This window comes from Dermacentor andersoni, chromosome 1 (genome assembly GCF_023375885.2).
Source record: "Dermacentor andersoni chromosome 1, qqDerAnde1_hic_scaffold, whole genome shotgun sequence".
NCBI classification, from domain to species: domain Eukaryota; kingdom Metazoa; phylum Arthropoda; class Arachnida; order Ixodida; family Ixodidae; genus Dermacentor; species Dermacentor andersoni.
The window spans coordinates 75,511,212-75,534,179 of record NC_092814.1 but is presented as its reverse complement, the minus strand read 5'-3'; the positions used below and the strand labels follow the sequence as shown (position 1 = coordinate 75,534,179).

The window sequence follows — 22,968 nt, the reverse complement described above, 5'->3', positions numbered from 1 at the left end:
AGAGGAAATTCCCGACACGGGAAAGTTAGAAGAGCTGTCTCCAGATTTGCTCATCGCGCCTACGTCAGACGGACTTAACAGGTTGCTAAAAGTCAGCCGGTCGGCTTTGATAGCCGAGCAAAAGAAGGATGGCAGCCTAGAAAACATACGCTGCATTATCAAGGAAGGTATCGCCAAGAAAAATGCTCGCTTTGTGGAAAGAGGTGGGGTCCTGTACCGGAAGTATCTAGACCGCAGGGGAGTGGAGTTCGATCAGCTGATCGTGCCTCAATGCTATCGTCAGGATCTGTTGCGCTTGTCGCATGGGGGTTCGTGGTCCGGACACCTAGGAGTTAAGAAAACTAAGGACCGTCTCTTGCAGGAGTACTATTGGCCAGGGTGTTTTCGGGACGCAGACCACTTTGTGAAGACATGCGACACCTGTCAGCGGGTGGGCAAGCCAGGGGACAAATCGAGGGCGCCGTTGAAGTTGGTACCTATCATTACGGAGCCTTTTAGACGGCTCGTTATTGATACAGTGGGACCTCTGCCGGTAACAGCCACGGGGTACCGACACATTTTGACTGTGATCTGCCCAGCGACAAAGTTCCCTGAAGCAGTGCCGCTTAAAGAACTCAGCTCAGTTGAGATAGTCAATGCACTACTGTCCATATTTGCGCGAGTTGGTTTTCCTGCAGAAATCCAGTCAGATCAGGGTACAGTGTTTACTAGCGCTTTGACGACAGCCTTTCTCGAAAGGTGCGGGGTAAGGCTGTTACACAGCTCAGTGCACCACCCCCAGTCGAATTCCGTTGAGAAGCTCCACTCCGTCATGAAGCGCGTGTTGAGAGCATTGTGTTTTGAACATCAAACTGACTGGGAGCTGTGTCTGCCTGGAGTGATGTTTGCTTTAAGAACCGCGCCGCATGCGGCTACGGGGTTCTCGCCAGCTGAGCTGGTGTACGGTCGCTCGCTGCGATCTCCGCTTCGCATGCTTCGAGAATCATGGGAAGGCAGGGGCGACGACCCAGTCGTGGTAGAGTACGTGCTTAAGCTCCTCGAACGCTTAAGAAGGGCACAGGAGTTGTCAGGTGAAGCAATGGCAGAGGCCCAGCAGAGGTCCAAGGTTTATTATGATCGGACAGCCAGGGCCCGTCGTTTTGAGGTGGGCGATGAGGTCATGATATTGCGCACATCGCTAAAGAACAAACTCGACGTGCAGTGGGAGGGCCCAGCACGGATTGTTCAAAAACTGTCGGACGTTAACTACGTGGTGAGTCTGCCAGGAAAGCGGAAAGCACAGCAAGTTTACCACTGTAATCTGCTCAAACCCTATAAGCAACGGGAAGCAGTGGTGTGCATGATGGTAAACGTGCCCGAAGAGCTTCCGGTCGAGCTTCCGGGACTAGGCTCAGTGACGAACAGGAAAGACACCGATCAAGTCATTAGTGACTTAATAAGTAAAGCATCGCTGTCGCCTGAGCAGAAAACCGAACTACACCAGCTCTTACAAGAGTTTCAAGGTCTGTTCTCTGAGAGGCCTGGTAGGACTTCTGTCCTTACTCATGACATAGAACTTACCTCCCCAGAGCCAGTACGATCCAAGGCGTACCGGGTGTCACCCCGCCAGAGCGATATTATGGAGGCTGAGGTAAAGAAAATGCTACAGCTCGGTGTTATTGAAGCGGGTGAGAGTGATTATACCTCCCCTTTGATTTTAGTTGAGGTACCGGGCAAGGAACCTCGTCCTTGCGTCGACTACCGCAGGCTTAATTCCATCACTAAGGATCAAATTTATCCGATCCCTAACATCGAGGAGCGCCTTGAGAGAGTGAGTAGCGCTCAGTTTATTTCCACCCTAGATCTTGTCAGGGGTTATTGGCAGGTTCCACTTACAGAAGAGGCTAGTAGGTATGCGGCGTTCATTTCACCAATGGGGACATTCCGTCCTAAAGTTTTGAGTTTTGGTTTGAAGAACGCGCCATACTGCTTTTCAAGCCTCATGGATAAAGTGTTGCGGGGACAGCAAGAATTCGCTTTACCGTATCTAGACGACGTAGCGATATTCTCCGCATCCTGGCCGGAACATATGGCGCACTTGCGGGCAGTGCTAACCCGCCTGCGCGATGCGGGCTTGACAGTCAAGGCTCCCAAGTGCCAGTTAGCACAGGCCGAGGTTGTCTACCTCGGACACGTGATTGGTCGGGGTCGACGCAGCCCCTCTGATATAAAGGTGGCCGCTGTGCGAGACTTCCCGCAACCGCGCACGAAGACCGATATTCGGTCGTTCTTAGGTGTCGCCGGCTACTATCAGAGGTACATCCCCAGGTACTCTGATATCGCGGCTCCCTTGACGGATGCTCTAAGAAAGACAGAGCCGCAAACAGTCGTCTGGGATGAGACGAAGGAAAGAGCTTTTAGCGCCCTATAGAGCGCCCTAACAAGCCAGCCTGTGCTACGATCGCCCGACTACACAAAAGGGTTCGTTGTTCAGTGTGATGCTAGTGAGCGAGGCATGGGCGTTGTACTGTGCCAACGGGAAAATGGAGAAGTAGAACACCCCGTCCTGTATGCTAGTCGTAAGCTGACCAGTCGTGAGCAGGCGTATAGCGCCACCGAGAAAGAGTGTGCGTGTATCGTGTGGGCCGTTCAGAAATTGTCATGTTACCTAGCCGGCTCGAGGTTTATCATTGAAACGGATCACTGCCCTCTCCAATGGCTGCAGACCATCTCTCCCAAAAATGGCCGCCTCCTGCGCTGGAGCCTCGCTTTGCAACAATATTCCTTTGAGGTGCGTTACAAAAAGGGGAGTCTCAACGGTAACGCCGATGGCTTAAGTCGAAGCCCCTAACGTGGGAATCAGCCTCAAAATTGCTTGTTACTGATGTTTTTCTTCCTGAGGCAGGATTTTTTTTAACTTATTGCTTTTGTGTAGTGTTTCAAAGTGATGATGTGCTTTCTAGTGCAATTTTTCCGATTTGTGGACGCGTTCTGAGTGCTGCTAAACTGCTGTAAGGAACTAGGCAGCAGTATAAAAGGGGAAAGAGCCTGGCAGGGCTTAGTGAGGGTTGTGCCGTGCTTGCTGACTGAGCGGTTGACTTTTGGCGTGGTTCTAACGCTTGCCGCAAACGAGAACAAAAATGTCAACTCTCCCGAAGTCACTTTGCAGTGTCCTGTGTGCACCTGAACGTGAGAACGAGGCCTTCTCTGTGCGCTGCGCTCAAGAAACGCCCAAGGACGCCCAACTTCGGTTATGAGCATCATCGAGCGACATCCCTCCGGACAGCGGATGCAGTCCCCTGACCTTCGGGATCTCCTTCCCCCGGCGGGGCGGTCTGTTACGTTTCGCCTACAACGCGCGGTAATGCCGGCGCGGATGCAACGGACGCCGGGGCTTTGTTCAAAGCGGCGGACATTTTGGCCCGTCCGACGCCGCCGCAACGCCTACCCGCCAAGCGTGTCCAGGCGTGTTTCAGTGCCACGTGTCTTCGTGTGTGTGTGTGTGTGTGTGCCCACGCTTGTCAAAGCGCGGCATCAGGGGAGCGGAGCTCCCCAAGTGAAGGTTGGCGATGCGTCACTACACTCGGTTCAGCAGGTCTCTCGGCTCGACAGTTCGCGCCGTCGTGGGGTCATGCTCCGCCGTCCCGTGACCTTCATCCCGTGACCTTCATCCCGCGACCTTCTCTTTTGGACCGCGACGCCGAGGGTATAAGAGCAGCTGCCCCCGGACGCCAGGAGAGAGGCTCCGATTTGTACTGTTGAGTTACGTGCTCTCCCGTCTCTCCACTTCGGTCGACCTGACCGGCCGCTCTTTTGCTATGTTAGAATAAACAAGTTGTTCTGTTACCAGTCTTCTCATGCTTTGCCGGGACCTTCGGATGCTTCCAGTGCCCCAGGCCGCCAGGCCAACGCTACCCTTGGGGCTTGCGACCCATTGGCAATAACGGGCGTCAGCACCGAGACCCCAACAACTCGTGCCAGCGGTGCGATTCCAACAGTGTCAATACGGCCGTCTTATGCGCAGACAGCGCAGAAGAAATATAAGAAAAAAATTCGCGCCTCGATGTTGGCGTGTTTGACTGTCACTTCTATATATTCGCGGTGCGCAAAATACCCCGGGCGCAGGCAAAAAGGTTCCCAAGGGCAGGTGGCCTGGATCTAATAGATCACGGCCGCGTGCCAGACGCCAGTTCTGCGTTCACATTCGTTCGCCCTGCGGTTTCGAAAGGGTCCAAAAGCAGCGCCTCGCTCGTGGCACGGTGCCCGAACTCGGGAAGCCCACGCTGGCTCGACGCGGCCCGACGCGCCACCAACACACGCAGCCATGAGCGCCGCCGCTGCCGACGCCGCTCCACGAAGCGCCGGGCACCTTCGCGTGGACGGGAATGCTTCGCAGGTTAGTCACCGGTGGCCGGCATTTCGCTCACTTGCATGGCGAACTCCATCGCAGACCTTTTACGAAGACGTAGCACACCGTTGTGTTCCATGCGACGGAACTTTTCCTTTCTTCATCATCTCCCCTGCATGAGATATATATACTTATGCTTGGAAAATCGGGCGAGCGCAAGCACTGGGCGATAGCGCACTTCATCCAAAGGAGGGTCACCCGCCGTGGTAGCCCAGTGGCTATGGCTATGGCTACCTCGAGTGGTTGTTGCCACTCGAGGTCGCGGGTTTGATCCCGGCGTGCACCTATATCTACGCGCATTTCGCTCCATCGAAATGTACGTAGATTAGGTGCACGCTAAAGAATTCCAAGTGGTCAAAATAATCCGGAGTCCCCTACCTACTCCGTGCATCATAATGCGATCTTGGTTTTGACACGTAAGAGCTCAGAATTTAATTCAAGGAAGGGTTGGTGGAGGCATCGCCGAAATATAGTACATGCCTAACTTTTAATTTATTAGAGCGAAACACGTACGAAAGCGACGGAACTGTCGCGTGGCTTACATGATGTGTGGATGCTTGGAACAAAGAAAGATGAGTTTTTGCTCTCATTACTTAAGATACATCGCTCCTTAAATCAAGGCTGTTCAATTTCTTAAAAGTTTAGCATGTTGATTAGTCTTCGCATAACAGGCAGCTGCTTTTTGAAGTATTTCACTTATGGGTTCAAAGGTCTCGTTTAAGGGATGCTGACTTGTGATATTTATGTATGTTACCGGCGTTTTACGCTGAATTTTGCTTCTTTTGCGTGGTCTACCACCGTATACTCAATAAAGAGCGGTGTTTCATTGAACTGCATGTGACACATGGGACACTTTCTCGTTCTGACATTGTCTATGTGAAGTAAAAACAATATTTTACCTTGCGGCAACAAGCGACCGCGTAGACCGGTAAAATCTCGGCCTTCCGAGAGAGAGGACGAACCGACAGGACCGGTCTCTTAGAGTAGCATCTTTTTAACATCTTCGAAAAAAAAAAGAATGCTAGCGCGTGCCGGCGCGTGCCAGCGCGTGCCAGCGGCACTTGCCTCGTGTAGACACGAGCGTCTACGTAATTCTGATTGGACGCCGATGCTGCTGCTCCTACAGAGGGCTGCCCCACTCCCACCCTAGAGAGGAGGAAAGCTCGACAAACGATGGAAAAGTCACGTAGGGACGTATGCGACGCCGATGCTGTTCTACAACCCTAGCAATATGAGCCTGTGTGAACCGAGACCGTCTTACACTGAATACATATTGTGCAAATATATTTGCTAGACCACATAAGCCCCGCTGTATGAATGAAAACATTCGTTGGAGGCAATAAACACCCGAAATAATGTTTTATCTGGGCGTGCATTCACAAAACTTCCCCTCCGGCACTAAAGCTTCCCGACTGGACGGCTTACGGGCGCCCGCAACTGATGATGGCCATCGGTGGGATAGCCGCAGGATCACCGCAGTGATGCCAATCTCGTATGGTACTAGTGTACAATAAGTTTTTTGAAAACAGCCCTGGGTTCGTATTCACAAAAATTATCTCACGTAAAAATGTCTGCTTATTAGCCGGCATTCTGACGCTCGCCATTAACGATAGCAGTTGGCGTGATAACAAAACCACCAGCGCGGGGATGATCAATCGCGGATGGCACTTACGAAAGGGGAGTTTAATTCACAAAGCTTCTTCGTTCGTAAGAGCCGCTTGTCATTGATCAGCTATACCGTAAATAAATATATGTTCGCTGTCACTATATATTATGTGTTCGTACAAACTGACCTCGCGTAACAGTAGCTTGATGAATGTGGAATCGGGGGCCGAATGCACAAAGCTCCTTGATCGTAAGTTCTGTTTATCATTGGCAAGCCACTGTCACCAATAAAATGTCCAGCTTCACGATTGGTTGTCGTATACTTTTACGAACACTATTAGACTATTAACATGACAAATTTACTTGTGAATAAGGGCTCAGGCCGTATTCCGAAAAAGCTATTGTGCTAGAATTGTATGTCAAAAAAAAACTCCCTCCAATCCTGAGGCTGGACATATATACTATTAGCGAAAGAGGCTGGCCGATGGCAACGTTCACTTACGAGCAAAAAGCTTTGTGAATTCAGCCCCAGAAGTTCTTTGAATGCGGGCTTTCAGACTTTCTGTGTCTTCACAGCCATTCCTCGCGAAGACACAAGGATACAACTTCTTACAAGTGTGCTTCATTTTCCGGTGTACTGCATGCCGTTACTTGTTCACAGCCCAATAGCATATTATAGAAAGCGCTATGCGTTAAGTTAAGCGATGGCTGTAGAATATTTTCTGTTCGGGCTATATGTGCATTCATGAAAGTCTACGTGGATTTATTTGTTTATTGTACTCTCGACTAAGTTAGGAAAAGAGAAGCTGGCCGAACCACGCTTGGGTTATGGCCACCGTTCTCGGAACGCAAGTCGCATTACTGTCTGTTTTGCTCCATGGCACCCAACCGCGAAGTCACTTCACACTCGGGGCCGTTGTATAGTTATTTTGCGACGCTGGTCACGGACTTTTCATGCTTCATATAGTTCAATTTGTTAACATCTCACGTTGTTTATATTTTCACGTTGTATCGCCCTTGGCATCCGGAGTGAAATGCGAGATGAATGTTGGCGAGCCTGTCGAGCATTCTCTAAAGGGTCGCCTTGTCTTCCAGAAACAAAACGAGCTCAGCGCAGAGAAGGCACGGGGGAATGACAAGTTTTCCCCGCTGTACCACTGCGCGCGGTCGAGATGCTCCGGAAGCTGGTGCTGGGACGGTCCGGCGACGGAGCCCGTGCGATGCCCTCAATGTTCTGCTCTCAACTGCCTCGCCTGCCGGGCCATCCACGACGGCCTCTCGTGCGAGCAGTACATCGTGCGCGTCGTAAAGGCCATGGACAGCGGAGCCTTGGAGGTAAGGGACGCTCTGGATCTCTAATTGGGTGCAACATTATTTAAGCTGTGGTGTATACCCTGTCAGGAGGAAAAACGCGTTTTATCTCTTTTGCAATGTTTCCATAAGTGATCTGCTAGATGCTCACTAATGGGGGAGTTTACAGTATGGACGTGCATAAGGGCCAAGGCCCGAATTCACAAAAACTCCTTACGCTAAATTGTCCGTAAGATAAAATTTCAGCCAATCTGGATGCAAGGGATAATATTAGTGAGGACGGCCGGCCGATGGCAAGGAGCTCTTACGAAATAAATGCTTTGTTATTTCGGCCCCAGGTTATTACAAAACACAGTAGGAGTTTATGTCTGTCATAATTGTTTTCGAGTAGGAAATGGCAGCGTCTTCGTAACGAAGACCGTTCCAGCACGCGACTACTCGAAGGATAAAATAAAGGAGGAGTATATAAGTTGATTGCACGGGCACGTGAGCGAGTGACGTTCAACTAATTACCTGAGCGAAGGCTGCGCACAGGAAAAGTACACGGCGCGTGGTTGTGCGAGAGATAACAGACTTTTCGACATGAGGATAAGCTGGCTAGCTTTTTTCACGAATTTCACCAGTTACATAATATTTATAAAGAGCGCAGCTGCCAGGTCAAGTCTCAGATGCACAATAACAACTACAGAAGTACGTACTTCATTAAGCTTGCTGAAACACCACTCGGTAACACTTATCACCAAAGCCCACGCACGACCGCATACTTTGACGCACTGCCGCCTCTTTAAGCGTATCTCCGCGCTGGCTCTTCTCAGTCTGCGGCTTCTCGTTCGCACGCACAAAATACACATAGGGATGCACCACAGTCCGTTTTCAACAAATATTCGAAGTGTTCGGGCTCGTTTTCCTGGTCAGCTTTCAAAGGTATCTTCGGCGCATGATACGTGCAGCATCGTGAACAAGCGCTCCCTCTGAAAAATATGCGTTATAATAGTATAAGCTGTTGGGCTAGTTGGTATGACGTGGATTTTGTAAAGGGGAGCGCAGAAGCGTTGCGGAAAAAGGAGACGTGGACAGGAAAGACGCTGTGTCCTGTCCACGACTCCTTTTTCCGCAACGCTTCTGCACTCCCCTTTGTAAGAAAAAAAAAGGCCCATCGTATTCCTGCGTGATGCTAAATAAGAAAAGGCATCCACGCAGTCATCACGAGAACAAAAAAAGAAACCCTGCTTACACAATCTTCGCAAGAAGAAGAAGGAACGTGCACGGGTGCTTTTACTTACAGCAGCATGTTCGAATGTTATTAAAGTTAAGTTTTGGAATTTCACCACCATAACCACGACCTTATTATCGGGCACACTGTAGTGGGGACCCCAGATTAATTTTGGACACACGAGGTTCATTAAAGTGCGCCCAATGCATGGTACACGAGCGCAGCTACCACGTCGGGTAACAGCATGTTAAGGTAAGGAGACAAAAGTGAAGAAGGCGCTACACGAAACGCTGACATTAACATGTTGCATTATTTAGCAGTTCAGCATTATTCAACTGTGGAGCCTGAAAAAAGTCACGTCATTGTTTTTATGGTTTTCTCCCTTTCTCTGCTTCGTTTCTTCGTTCCTTACACACTGCTCGAGAAAGCCGTGGCCACCCTTCGTTGTTTACAACCGACAGAGATGGGTAAAGATTGGTGTTGTTCAGTGAACCTTTCTCAGGTTCGTCGGGCAATGCAGTTTGGCATGTGACACTGCCGTCTTCGGCGTTTAAGTGGTGTGTGAGTGTGGTTATTGTTACTGAGTGCGTCTCGATCCGAACTTGATTCTTCGGGACACTGACACTTAGTCATAGAACAGGGCGTACGTTGTAGGAAAAGTTATGGGATATGGGAGGTGCCGCTGTCATCGCGTGCCTCTAAACCAGGCGCCGGTTCGCAATGCCAAGTTCGCTTCTCGAGAGTTGCTGAAATCGCGCGGGGAGCTGTACCAACGAATAGTGACTCGCCAGCAACGAAAACAAAATAAAGGCATCAAAATCGACTTCCCGATTCCTCTCAACGAAAACAGCGATGTGGTCGTTTCAAAGTTTTGTGTTCGGCAAAAAGAAAAGAAAACGAAAAAAACCGTTAATTTACAGCCGAACGTCAAATTAGGGTATCCTTTCTTCGCAGAAGGGCGCCGGTAGACTAGGTGGAAGGTCAGATCGTGCTTTTAGTGACGTAACACTTATATGAATATGAGGTGTGCATGAATCTTGGGAAACGATTCTAAGCTTCACCATTAAAAAAAATAGACGCTGCAATATTTTCAGCGTCCACATATATATAAAGCGCAAAGGGGAAAAATTTGTTGGCAACTCTTCAAAATGCACATATGTGCTTAAATGGTGCTCTGATCGGGGCAAAATTCAGAAACACACTTTTTGACTCATTGTGATATGAACATTTTAGTACGCCACAAGAAGCAGAATCGTCATGGAATACAATGTTTTGTAACGTAATAGCAAGACGTCAAGATCTTGTTTGGCCTATACTTCGAACTACAACATGCTACACCTATTTACCTGTCATAATACTGATTACATAGCACAATTACATACCACAGCATCGCACGGACAGCCCTGAGTCACTGGACGTCCTCAGTTACCTGCATAATACCTCGAGCTCACGACCGTCGCACAAGATTGCGGTCAGAAAGCCGGCGCGCCGCGCGGGCGCTCATTCTGGGTATTTTTGGGCAGCGTGCCGAGTGACGGGAAACACTTTAATTTTGTTCTCGTGTTTTGTGTTTAAAAGTCTGGCGAACGAGTGAATCGTTCTAAAACATAAACTAACTGTCTTTCCGTTCCTCGTTGCTTATTTTTCTCTATAGGCGCAAGAGCATAGCAATCATATTTTCTTAAACGGTTCAAAACAAGACGGGGAAGTGCTAATAATTTCAGGCATGTGAACGAACTACTTTCAGGTATCGGGATGTATGGCAAAGTGATTGGCAGCTCACAACACGCTTCTTAATGAAATTTCGAATACCTTACTAGAAGTCATACGTTCCAACTGCAAACACTTGGAGCAACTCTGGTTTCAACACGGTAAGTGCATTCGTCTAAAGCCCGCGAAACACTTCTAATTTTTCTTGAAAACTGGTCTACGGGTCTCATTGCTTGTTTCAATCTTCGTGAATAACCTGTTTTGTGTGATTACTGCCTCATTGTAATGTTTACCGCCTAGAGTGCTTATGTTAACTGCTAATCGTGCACAAGGTCCATTAGCAAATTTCAGTTTTTATAAAGAAGGGTGAACATCAAACAGCAAGCCGACCTACTGAAGGCTTCTTGGTTTTATAGGCAACAACCATATTCATGAATACTTTTAATGCCTATGTTCTGAGGCGTTGAGTAAATTTATTTTCTCATTCTGAACTTTTTCCCTTCTTTTATGTCGTTTGGTTTCGAAGACGTTTAATCTCTCACTCATTGATCGTATGTGCTGTAAAGCGCCGTCTCGGCAACTGTTCGACTGAAATATTTTTTCGAAATAGCTTAGTTAAGTAGAGGTAGAATCAAATGAAATGCAGTGAGTCTTATGGTTCGAGGAGGTCGAACTAGCCAGAGGTTCTCTCCTTGCTTTGACCAGCGTCCGCAAATGACAGGACCGAATTCATGTTTACCTCACGGAGCATAGCCTTCTTTCTTTATCTCATCATTTCACGCTGTGTGGTGCATTTCCTGTGGTGGTCTCATGCCTGCTTGTTTCACTGGAATCCTCGTATTGTTGGCATAGATGGTGTCCAAATCCGTGCGCCAGCGACGTTTTTCTCTGGGCAACAGTAGCTTGTCTCAAAGGCCATGCTTTTGCTGACTGCACGCGCCGGAAGCAATTGCGGAATCGGAAACACATAAACGCATCATAGACGCCATGTATTGCGAACTACCTAATACCGCTAGCTATTTGTGCTCTGAAAGCGGGGCCCGTTAACATGGTAGACGACACCCGTGACGTTGTCTCTGCTGCCGAGGAGTATGTGATTAACTTGGGGCCAGGAACGAAAAGAAATTGTGATCAACGATGCAATACCAATACGGATCACTGATTCACAATGACTGTGAACTGTTTAATATCATGGGAGGTAAGCTTTTTTTTTTTCAGGATATACAAAATAATTAAAGATTGCTTGCCACAGATAGCACGATTCTAGTGCCTGAGGAATTACTCGAAGAGGCGGACATTACTTGCACGAGAACGCAAAATGTATAATCGTAAACTTAAGCAAATTTCACCAATTAGGTGTGTCATCATATTCCGGCTTCGGTGGCCGCATTTCGATGAGGGCGAAATGCGAAAACACCCGTGTATACTTAGTTTTAGGTGCACGTTAAAGAACCCCGGGTGGTCCAAATTTCCGGAGTCCCCCACTACGGCGTGCCTCATAATCAGCAAGTGATTTTGGCACGTAAAGCCCCATAATTTAATTTAATTTAATTACTGATACGGCGCGCTTTGCCTATAGTAAGCATGTGCGGCTGTGTGTCGGGTCAGGATTTGCCACGGCATGCTATCATTCAAACTTAGTCCAAAGCTGCTTTACCTTGCCCTCTGACGCGTACCGGGACGCACTCAGTCTCGATTGGAATTTGACGATGAATGTCTCGAATTAGGTGCGATATTTAAGATTTTTAGAAGATGGGTGTGCATGAAAATATCACTGCCTCTAAATTTGCCATTTAGACAACTGCCCCCAAGGTACTATTAAAAAAAAGTTTATTAATAAATTTTTGGTTATTAGTCTTCTGAAGCTCACGTTATTAGCGGCCCAGTATGTCCTCCTCGTCTAGGAACTCGTCTGCAAAAGTGCCAAGTTTGGTGCGCTCATTATTTTTTAAATCAAAAATCTGTATAGTCTAAAAAAATCGTGTATATTAGGCCTTTATTCAACTAACACGTTAGGTCAAAATTATAAACTTTCAACCAGCCTCTCGGTGCTGGTTGACTCGTCTGTTCTGCTTCAGCAATGCATAAATAGGCGTATTTTAGGTGCCCTTTAGGTAACGTTAAGGGATAAGAATTGAGCTGATTGGGTGAGGGAACAAACGCGAGTTAATGACATCTTAGTTCAAATCAAGAAAAAGAAATGGGCATGGGCAGGCCATGTAATGAGGAGGGATGATAACCGATGGTCATTAAGGGTTACGGACTGAATTCCAAGAGAAGGGAAGCGTAGCAGGGGGCCGCAGAAAGTTAGGTGGGCGGATGAGATTAAGAAGTTTGCAAAGACAACATGGCCACAATTGGCACATGACCGGGGTAGTTGGGGAAGTATGGGAGAGGCCTTTGCCCTGATGACGACCCATTAAGCAACACTTCCTCAAGCTCGGTTAATCTCCCAGCCTTTCCTATTTATCTCTTTCTCTGTCTCCACCTTTATAAAAAATTGATCGGCAGCTCAGATAAACGAGCTGTTTATATCACACATAAAAAAAAAACTTGTACTTAATCGTCCTTAATTCACCTTCAATCGTAATTATTAACACATTTAATATAAGTATTTCATAAACGTAGATAATCCAGTTTAGTTTGCTGAATGTGATCAGGAATGCTACGTTATTTTCGTACTACATGTCGGGAATGAATAACTACCGTTCTACTGTATAGTAGCGTGCTGTTCTTAAGCATATTTCTTCCTATCCTCTTTTACCTTATTCCCCACCCTGTGTTTCTTATCTTCTGAACAGGATTCGAAAGAAAAAAAGAAGCGGCTTCAAGAACAGTTGGAGTTATACACCAAAGACATCGTCGTAAATTCAGCGCCCTTCACATGCCCGGTTTGCAAGTCTGATGTTGCAAAGGGAGATGGAGTTTGCCTGAAGAGTTGCCACCATTCGGTGTGCAGGTCTGTATGGCTCGTGCTCTCCGCGTGCTTATGACCTCTCGCGAAAGAACAAATTAAAAAAAAGCATACATACAAATGGAGGCAGCCTTTCAATGTGCCAGAGGCTCTCTAGCAACATATTCCGAACAATTAGTGGCGGGTGAACATTTCAAGTTTCGAGTACGAATCGAACATAGCACACTATAACTATTCTTTCGGCATTTGAAAAAGAACTATTCAGTATTTTTTTTAATATTGCAATCTAACCCCATATTTCGCAACAATCTATTGTTCAAGTCTGGTTGCTCTTATCCGTCTGCTAAACAAAGTATCGCAAATCATCAGATGTGAAATAAGGACAAACGTTTTCGAAGCAATTCAGAAACACACTGGTTAATGCTGCCTTCTTATGGTTTCGCGGCGGAAACTTGCATGCCAACCTGGGATTTTTACTTATAGCCTTATATTTAATGTTTTTGGCAGTCTATAGTCATGCAGCTGTTATATCTCTTGCGCTATAACCAGTGATATTTTCCTTGCAACTGGCCATTTTACATGTGTCGGAGGTACGTAAGTCCTTGAACACCTTTCCTTTTTTGCTTTTTTAAAAAAACTTCTCATTTTATTTCGGCAACCATTTACCTAGCGTTTTTGGGAACAACCATTAATTCTTGAAAAGTTTGTTTGCAACCAGGCTCTGAAAATGTTGAGATGCCAACGTGCTGTTATGTTTAATGACTATTAGTGATCTTGTCTTTAAAATTGATTCTTTGTCATTGATAGTTTGCTGCCTTTTTCGCACAATAGACAGTACAGGCGCGGTACCTAATTACACCAAAATAAATAATCCTGCAGATGTAAGTATATGCGTCTTCGTTTGAATATTCAATATTTGAAACTATAGTCGATACTTACTAATTGTATATTCCATTCGTATTCGAAAAAAGTCTATAATCGCCCTCCTTTTCGAACGCTGCATTAAATGTCCGTGTTGGACCAAAGTGGGCTTTGCTCAACGCTGCATCCGAGGCTGTGTCGCGCGACAGAATGCTACTCTTTATTTCAAGAGGGCGCTTTGCAGCGTCGATTATGTTTCACAATACAATATTGGATTGTCATATCCCACCTTGACAAAGGTCGTTTGAGCTACCAACGCGTTTATTTCATCTCTCTGTGTTACCGAATTAAGGCTGTTGCATCGATATAGGCGGATGAATGCATTAACCCCTGTGCACTGACGATTCTATGGCCATCATAGAAACCCAGGTGGCTAAAGTTAATCCATGTATTACATCGTGCCTCACAACAGTGGTGTAGTTTCAGGACGAAACACACTACAACGAAAGAAAGAAAGAAAAAAAAATCCCCAGCTATGTCATGGTGTCGTGCTATGCCGGCAGCACCGTCCCGCTATCATCAGCTCTTCTGTGCCAGAGATGTCTGGTTCTGTTAATGAAACAAAGTTGGCAAGGGGTAGGCCTGCAAAATGGTGGATGGAATGGAATCGACAAGTATGCGGTATAGTCCCAGATGAGGTAAATATGCGAGTACAGGGACTCAGTCAACCAGAATAAGGGTTGTGAGGTGTTGTCGATTCAAGCCGCTTTCTAGCTTGGCATGGATTGCTAGCATTGTCAGCGTATGAACGCCATGCTTCCTAAAAAAAAAAAACGAAACCACTCGTTTACATTAGTTTTAGAGTCATTGAAGAATACGAGACTGTACTGCATCGTTGACATGCTTCAGTGCTCCGATTAGAGCACCTAGCCTGAAGCTGCTAATTTCAACTTAATGATCTCTATATTTTGCGAGTTAGTTCTCATTCATTCTCATTGGCCGCTGCAACTAAAGTCCAGTGCAAGCTGAAAATCATCTTTTTTGTTGTACATTACAAAAGCACAAAATATACCTTGTGTCTGAAGCATCATAAATTAAAAAGCTTTGGCGCCATGCATTTAAACAAAAATAAATAAATAAATAAACGAGCAAACAAAAAAGGAGAATGCTGACTCTTGGATTTTCGCAACGATTTTACGAGTACTGGAGAACATAACTGTGGAAAGGAACGAAGAACAACTACAACAGAGTGAAATGGATCAGCCGAGATATTTATTATATTCACCTGTCCACACAAAAGCTTTAAACCACAGCAGAGCAGAATGAGCATAAGCACACAACGATCAGGCGGTGATTGTGATGATGTCTCATTTTTGTCTCCAGGTAACCTGAATTTATTTCTTCTCTGCAGGGCTTGCGTGGTTCAAGCCATAGAACGATCTGGAACCGTGGCAGTGAAATGCCCGTACTCTGGAAACAATACTGTTTGCGACATCGCTATTGAAGACACCGAAGTCCGAGCGGTACGTTATCTTCGAAGTCACAGCCTACATTTGTCATGGGGAGATTCGACGTCAGAATAATGTCATCCTCTTTGTACATTCTTAATGCGTAAAGCACGTTCAGTTTATTCCACCCACTTTACTGCTCTAAGTTATGAGCTAAAGATCATGCGATTTTTTTACGCGTTGTTAGTCTTGTAATTAACCGCATAAAATGTTACCCAGAGAAAGAGGTATGCAGAAAGAGAAAAAGAAGGAAATACAAGGATATAAAGCAGGCAGCACCATAGTTTGTGAAGTAAAGCGTGCGCACGCGCACAATAGCGTTCACAACAGCGTTCAAAAGCGGTCGCTGATCCCAGCCATCTTTAAAAAGTGCAGCAGGGCTCTGGTGGCCTTCTGCGTGCACGATGTTCGAGTAAGTGGTCTCATCAATATCCTTCGAGTCCGTGGTCATTGAGTCGGCTTGATGTAGCACGAAAATTCTGTCTGTCGTCATTAAAATAAGGGCAGTATATAAGGGTATGTACTACGGTCTCGCGGCAATCGAAAAGGTTACACGAGGCACAGTGCATCATGACGATGTAGGGGGCCAGTTCATATGCTAAGCGTATTACATTGGCAGTTGCCGGCTGGCTCCTTCTTCTCTTTTACTTTCTGTCTGTTTGTGTATTTTACTGTTTCTAACCCAAATAATAATAATAATAATAATAATAATAATAATAATAATAATAATAATAATAATAATAATAATAATAATAATAATAATAATAATAATCATAATAATAATAATACAGCAGAGTCTCGTTAAGGCAAACATGGTTAAGCCAAATGTTCGGATATGAAGAAAAACTTCTGCACATTTGCTTGGTCCCCCGTATGCAAGAAAAAAAAATACTTTTTAACAAGAACCGCTAAACTGCATTAAGCCACATTTCCGCAGCCGCAGTTAACGCCTGCTACTCGGCTCAGCGAGAGACCCGGGGCGACTTGCACGATCATTTATTAACGAAAATAAAAACGAATTTAAGAACGCGTTCTTGTGCGGACTAGGCGTTGTCTAAGGAACATTTAAGAGCGCGTTCTTAAATTCATTATTATTTTCGTTATTAACTGTTCGTGCAAGCCACCCCAGGTTGGCCAACACTATGGTTGTATCTCATCTGTTGTGGGTACTCACACGCTCTTGCCTGATGCACCATCAGACTTTAAGGAAGCGACCTAAGTTAGCTACACGCGCAGGAAATTGTGTTTGCAGACAAAAACAGCTAGACCAGCGTTGGCGCTGACGTGAGAACCTACCGAGATGACATCAATGAGAGAATAATTCGAGAAGCCTCCTCTCCAGGTGCAGGTTGACAATAATTGCGAGGACACTGCCCAGGAGCCACAAGAACAAGCTGTGTTCGCTCACGATGCACCGAAAACTTTGATGCATTCTTCCGGCAACATGGTTGTCCAGCATGAGGTTTGGTTCCTTAAGCCATGTCACACAAACAATCGACGGTAATTGAGAAGTGTGGCCCTTGATAATATACGCGCTTAGGAAAAACGCTGAAACTTAGCCGCCTCTTCATTTATATACCTGTGGCAACCAGTGAGAGGAAGGAGGCTGCGGTGTTCCACGTTACGTGCTCTTCCAATGGGACCCACATCATTTGCCGTCGCAGCAGCTCAAAAGTAGTGGAGGTAGTGCGAGCGGAAGCCATCGTAATCCCATTTTCAAACACATCTTTATTTCTTGCTAAGTGAACAAGAGTCTGCAGTCTCATCGCTCTACCTTGCATTTCTACACACCTACTCTTTTCCGCCACCTAACGCAACCTCCTCCCCCATATCTATCATCACACTTTGTGAAGTGACAGGCAGTCGCATAGGAAAGAGAACATTTCGTGAGGACGAGACTACTTCTGTCTAATGAAGCTCGCAGAGGCTTGATCCTCACCAGAATCGTCTTTCGCTAATCTCTTGAAATTGATATCGTGGTAGTTGGCTAAGCCGTCGTTTCCGAACGGCTTTGTTTTATCGTCTCGTCCTTAACCTCACATGAGCCTCGATGAGAGCAACATGGTACGACTGCGAGAGACCGTGCACAATTTCCAGAGAACTCCGCCGAGAGCGCACATTGTGTAGCCGGGACTAAGTGCAAGAGTGCGAAGCAGGGTGCGTGGCTATCACCGAATGCACTCAAGCATGCAGCAAGTGGGATGGGGGGAGGAGGGGGGATTTTACGTTATTTTTATTAGCACTTGCATCATTTGTTTCGAACTCTCTTAAGTGTAGTTGCGCACTGCATATATGGAAATTTCTCTAGTGTTTTCCATGTTGGTTTCAGTGGCCATATTCGCAAAGCTCCTTGAAAACTCGCTCGCTTTTAAAATTGGCCCACGAAGCAGTTCTGAGGTTCAAAAATGTTCCGCGAATAAAGTAGGCGCACGCTCTTGCCGCTCACTTTATCACTTTTCAGTTTAATTACTATACAAATGATATTATTTGCCGGTAATTTAGTATCGGCGACAGGCACTGACAAGGCAAGATTATCAAGTAGGCACGCGGTTACGCTGGGAGCAAGAGAATGTTCGGCGAAGGTTTAGCATACAACCGCGAGATGGCGACACTAGCCTGTAGCGTTTGCAAATGGGGCGTTTTGAAACGTTTTGAGAGACGTGGCGCATGATGCGGCATGTTCTAGCGGCCCAGGTTCCTTTTTACTGATGAGGAGTATATCCTAATACCATAGTTTCAGTCAGCCCAAAGGTGCACAACAAAAACGGCGCATATAAACAGCTCCTGCTTTGCGAATATTTCTTCGAATTTCCCGCGCTACTTTTGGAAACGGTATTTAGTTTTTTCTGGTATGGTGGAGGTGGTTCTCGTGATTTCCCCCATTGTAACCGTGAATTTGGCACCTCGTGCAAAAATAACGAATGACAATAAGTACTATAATCTTGACAATTGTCGTGCTTCACGACACCAACTCGGAAACTAATTAATTCATACGCCGGTTATTTCTTGAGTACCAGCCGATATTCTAAAAAAATCGCATCGTCATTTGGTCCTTTGAGGTGAAGTAACTGAAGAGTCGAAAATTAACTCCATGAGAAATCGCAATGCCTAGGTAGCTAAGTACAAAACGTTCTCGAGCTACATTTTTAATTATTTACATTGGGGCATATGTTGGTATTGCGAAATTGAATCCGTGCTTTAGCGAAGTTATGCGCGCTTAGCAGAAATACCAAGACTAGAACCAATTTCGGGATATCCGTCCTTAAAATTTGCTACCAAATACATTGGCAGTCCAGTTAAGCTCGTCTGCAACTGCTACGCAAAATAAAATGTACGAAGAAGACGTATTGGTAGACAAAACAATATGAGATGGAGAAACAAACAGGGAAACAGAAATCGATGAGGCAGGTCTAAAAGGGAGTGAATCATACGAAATGAGTATCTACATTAATACAAAACACAGCCAATTAATTGTGAAATATATCAATACAGGCAGAATACTTACTACATGTTCTTTGGAGTCCAGTCATTGGACAGTCCTTAATGTAACAAGGCCGGGCAGCAAATGGCGAATGTTGTTTGGTACACTTTTGCGACACGGAAAATTGCACATGATAAAGTAGCTTTGGGCAATGTATAATGCCATGGTTACCTTATAGAGGAACAAAAGGTCACACATAATACGTCTTAATTTTAGAGGTGCAAGTTGAGTATATTTGAGAAGTGGTGGGAAAATGGTGCTTCAATATAGATATTACTGTAGCTTGGACGGGTCAGAATTAAATTTGCACGTTCTGCTCGAAAACTACAGAGGCATATTCTAGTAGTGGAAGGCACATAGTAGAATACAACTTCAGAAAGGCATCAGGGGAGTGGAAGTCAAGCGATGTACGACAGACAATACCAAGAACGCGAAGGGCACATTGAGTCGCATATTTAACGCGTGAAGAGACACTTAGCGTTTTGCTGAAGTGCGCACCAAGATCTTTCATTTCATGCACCTGGGGCAATGGAGCATCCCGAAGGGTGCGCGGAAATTGCGCTGTGTTTTCCGCGTGTAACTTAATACTAAAGTTTTGGAAGCATTTAAGAGTACCTTATTGTCTCTGCATTAGTTTGACAGGGAACAAATGTATTTTTGCAGGCCATTGCAGTCATGAACACTGTTGATAATTTTAAATAGCTTTACGTCGTCACCATATAGAAGGAATGAAGAGTGTCGAATAGCTGAAGAAATGTCATTTGTGAACAGTGTGGGAAAAGGAGAGGGCCAAGAACAGATCGTTGAGGAACTCCGCTTGGGACCTCATAGCTAATAGAACTATGTCTATTAATGTCAATGAAGCACAATCAATTGCTTAGGTAATTTGATGTCAGGGCACTGATGAAAGAAGGTATGTGCATGTACTAGAGCTTTGTAACACTCACTCACTCACTCACTCACTCACTCACTCACTCACTCACTCACTCACTCACTCACTCACTCACTCACTCACTCACTCACTCACTCACTCACTCACTCACTCACTCAATCAATCAATCAATCAATCAATCAATCAATCAATCAATCAATCAATCAATCAATCAATCAATCAATCAATCAATCAATCGTGTCGCGCCGCGACAGAACGCGGCAAGCACAGATGAAAAGGTATTCATTTCTTATTTTTAAAGAAGGTATAAAACCTACTACTACTACTCCTACTACTACTACTACTGCTACTACTACTACTACTACTACCACTACTACTACTACTACTACTAGTACTACTACTACTACTACTACTACTACTACTACTACTACTACTACTACTACTACTAATAATAATAATAATAATAATAATAATAATAATAATAATAATAATGGCAGCTAATAACGTCACATCAGCATGTAAATTTTGCTAGACCTAATGACATCTGGAGGTATTCGTCTGCTTACAGCTATGCCATGATGCTCAAAGGGGGCAGAGGAAAAAGAGTGGGAGCGTGGATGCGGAGAATGCAGACGCTCACACAAAAAGCTTTTCTTATAGTTATACATGACGAAGATTTGCAAAAGGACTAAACTGCCGTGGCTAACGACATCGATCAGAGAGTTTCTTTCGCCCCCTCCCCCCCTTCCCACTACGAATTTCTCTGGCTTTGGTGCCAAACAGCATAAAACGATTTCAAGAAGATATGAATTATAAATTTGTTTTTTTGTGTGTAAAACGGACTCACGTTAGAAAACACGTTTTATGCCATATGGAGTACAAGTGCTAGCTGTTTCAGAGTTGTAAGGTCGCCTCTGGGATCTCTGAGTGCATGCATGTTAGCGACGCTTGGATAAACAATAATACGATAAACTATACGGTTCGTCATGTTCGAGGACAAAACGCGCCAAGCTCTGATGAAAAAAAAAATTCATTGTTTACTTTTTAAAAAAGCTATGAAAACTTAATCACTCCACCTGCTTGCTTTATTTTTAATAATACATACTCCCCCTCTATCACTTCTAGTACTCCCAATCTGCTAACGACCACGTTGATCCCCACCTCTGAAAATGTTCTGCGGATGGTGGCATGTAAGCTGTGGACTTCTTGTTTGTTGGCCTCCGAAACAACTGCAAATCAAAGTTGCATGGAAATTGAAGGAAAATCACGTTCACGGCCTTCACAATCAATGATAAAAGCCTCACAGCGATTACTGCCAAATATTGTTAAAAATAAGATATTCAAGATAAAATCACAACTTAAGTTGATTAAGGCACATATCTCTGGCGGGCACTACAGTTTTCGCGATAACACAACTACGGTAACTAAATCTCACTAAAATGTCACTAAAGTTCTCTATCATCCTTTCAACTAGAAACTCCTACTTTTAAAATTAGAAAATTCAAGGATTAAGAAAATAACAAATCAGCAGGCTTAAGTGATTCATGTGGCGCAGGACTCATTTACTGCGGCAGCAGGAGGCTGTTACAGCCCACGGCGCCGTCTTCTGAAAAACAACGTTCTTTGCGATACGCACAACTCGTCCTCGTAAGCTGCAGTATTAATTGTTGCGGCCTCCAAAATTAGCAAACAGGCGTTACTCCTGCAGAGTCTGTGTGGGTCTCATCCACTCGCACATTGTGGCACACGAGAACAATGCGGGATAGCGCGGAGGCTATCGTGTTCGGTTTTGCATCTCAATTTATTTCTAGCTCTCTGTCTTCCCAGGCATAGGTGCACGTTGCCGCAGGGGCATAAGTTCAAACCGCGGTGGCGGTAGTGGGCAAAGTTTTGTTTTAATGGCGCGTACGCTGATTCGTCTACCCTCCGCGCATTTTACTGGTATTGTAACACTTAGTGTTTATAATACCGTCTTTCAGGTCGTCGTTTTGGCACGTAGGACACCAGAATTCCATTCAACAAAACCGTTTAGTATCATGCACTCGTTTATTAGCAACGCAGTTGCACTTCATGAAGCAAAGCAACAGCTGCGCAGGAGACAGCTGTCTCGGAGCGCATTTCCAAACTTTTTTCACGATCCTTTACCATTGGCGAACTAGGGCCGAATTCACAAAGCTTTTCGCTCTTAAGTGTTCTTTGCCATTGCTGGTCGTCTTCGTGAATCATACCTTCAGCACCAGAACTGAGTGAAATTTAGCCTTGGGAAAAAGCCTAGCCTAAGAGCTTTTTGTGAATAAGGGGTCAGGTGTTTTCTTTGGTGGCCTTTCATTCGATCTAGACAACCAATATAGATTTAGACATCTAAACATTTCTATCTCATCCACGTCTTTTGTTTTACAGTTGCTGACGAAAGAAGAGTACGAAGACTACTTGCAGAAGGGCTTGCTGGAAGTGAAAGTATCCGCAAAGAACTTCTTTCACTGCAAAGCTTCCGAGTGCCCCTGGTGGTGCTTCATAGAAGCGAGCGTGCCGGAAGTTGAGTGCAAGCTGTGTGGCACGAAGAACTGCGTTAACTGCGATGCCATTCACCTTGGCATGACATGCGCCGAGTATCAGGCTTGGCAGGCCAGCATGAAGCAGCTGGTTCCCGTGCGATGTGCAAACGACTTGGACAATCTCGTGGCTGTCATGCTGCACGTTGCTTACATGGCGTGCATCGTATACCTGCTAGTAAAGTGTATTTTCCCCTAACTCACACCACACGCTGCGTTTCCAAGTTACACTCCCACACAGATGGAACTCTCGAGCACTCTGCTCCTTTTGCATGACCAGCATCTTTCCAATTAAACTAAAAGCATTAAAAGATTTCCCGCCATCCTCACGCAATGAGCCCTTGCATCGGGCTCATCTAACCGAAGTACGCCGAACAATATCGCCTTGAATAACTCAGGGCTAAAAGGGAATCTAGTGACAACCGGTGCATGGAACAAATAGATATTGGGCGTGGGGAAGTAGCAAACTCAGTGCGAATTAATCAGTGCAAAAACAACAGAAAACACAGAAGTAGAAGGACACAGGACAAGCGC

General features: G+C 45.6%; 1 protein-coding gene across 1 annotated transcript; it reads left to right on the top strand.

Moving 5' to 3' along the window:
* Window positions 1-4,226: 4,226 nt before the first annotated feature.
* Window positions 4,227-22,673, top strand: LOC126545633 (ranBP-type and C3HC4-type zinc finger-containing protein 1-like). Its single transcript, XM_050193556.3, has 5 exons — window positions 4,227-4,375; window positions 7,088-7,327; window positions 13,028-13,185; window positions 15,413-15,524; window positions 22,283-22,673. The coding sequence occupies exons 1-5, from the start codon at window positions 4,304-4,306 to the stop codon at window positions 22,631-22,633; spliced, it is 933 nt and encodes a 310-aa protein (XP_050049513.1). The 5' UTR covers window positions 4,227-4,303; the 3' UTR covers window positions 22,634-22,673.
* Window positions 22,674-22,968: the final 295 nt, after the last annotated feature.

Coding starts and splice junctions, on each gene's coding strand:
- LOC126545633 (XM_050193556.3), top strand. CDS start 4,304: ATGAGCGCCGCCGCTGCCGACGCCGCTCCACGAAGCGCCGGGCACCTT. Junction 13,186..15,412: donor TGCCACCATTCGGTGTGCAG/GTCTGTATGGCT, acceptor TCTTCTCTGCAG/GGCTTGCGTGGTTCAAGCCA. Junction 15,525..22,282: donor AAGACACCGAAGTCCGAGCG/GTACGTTATCTT, acceptor TTTGTTTTACAG/TTGCTGACGAAAGAAGAGTA.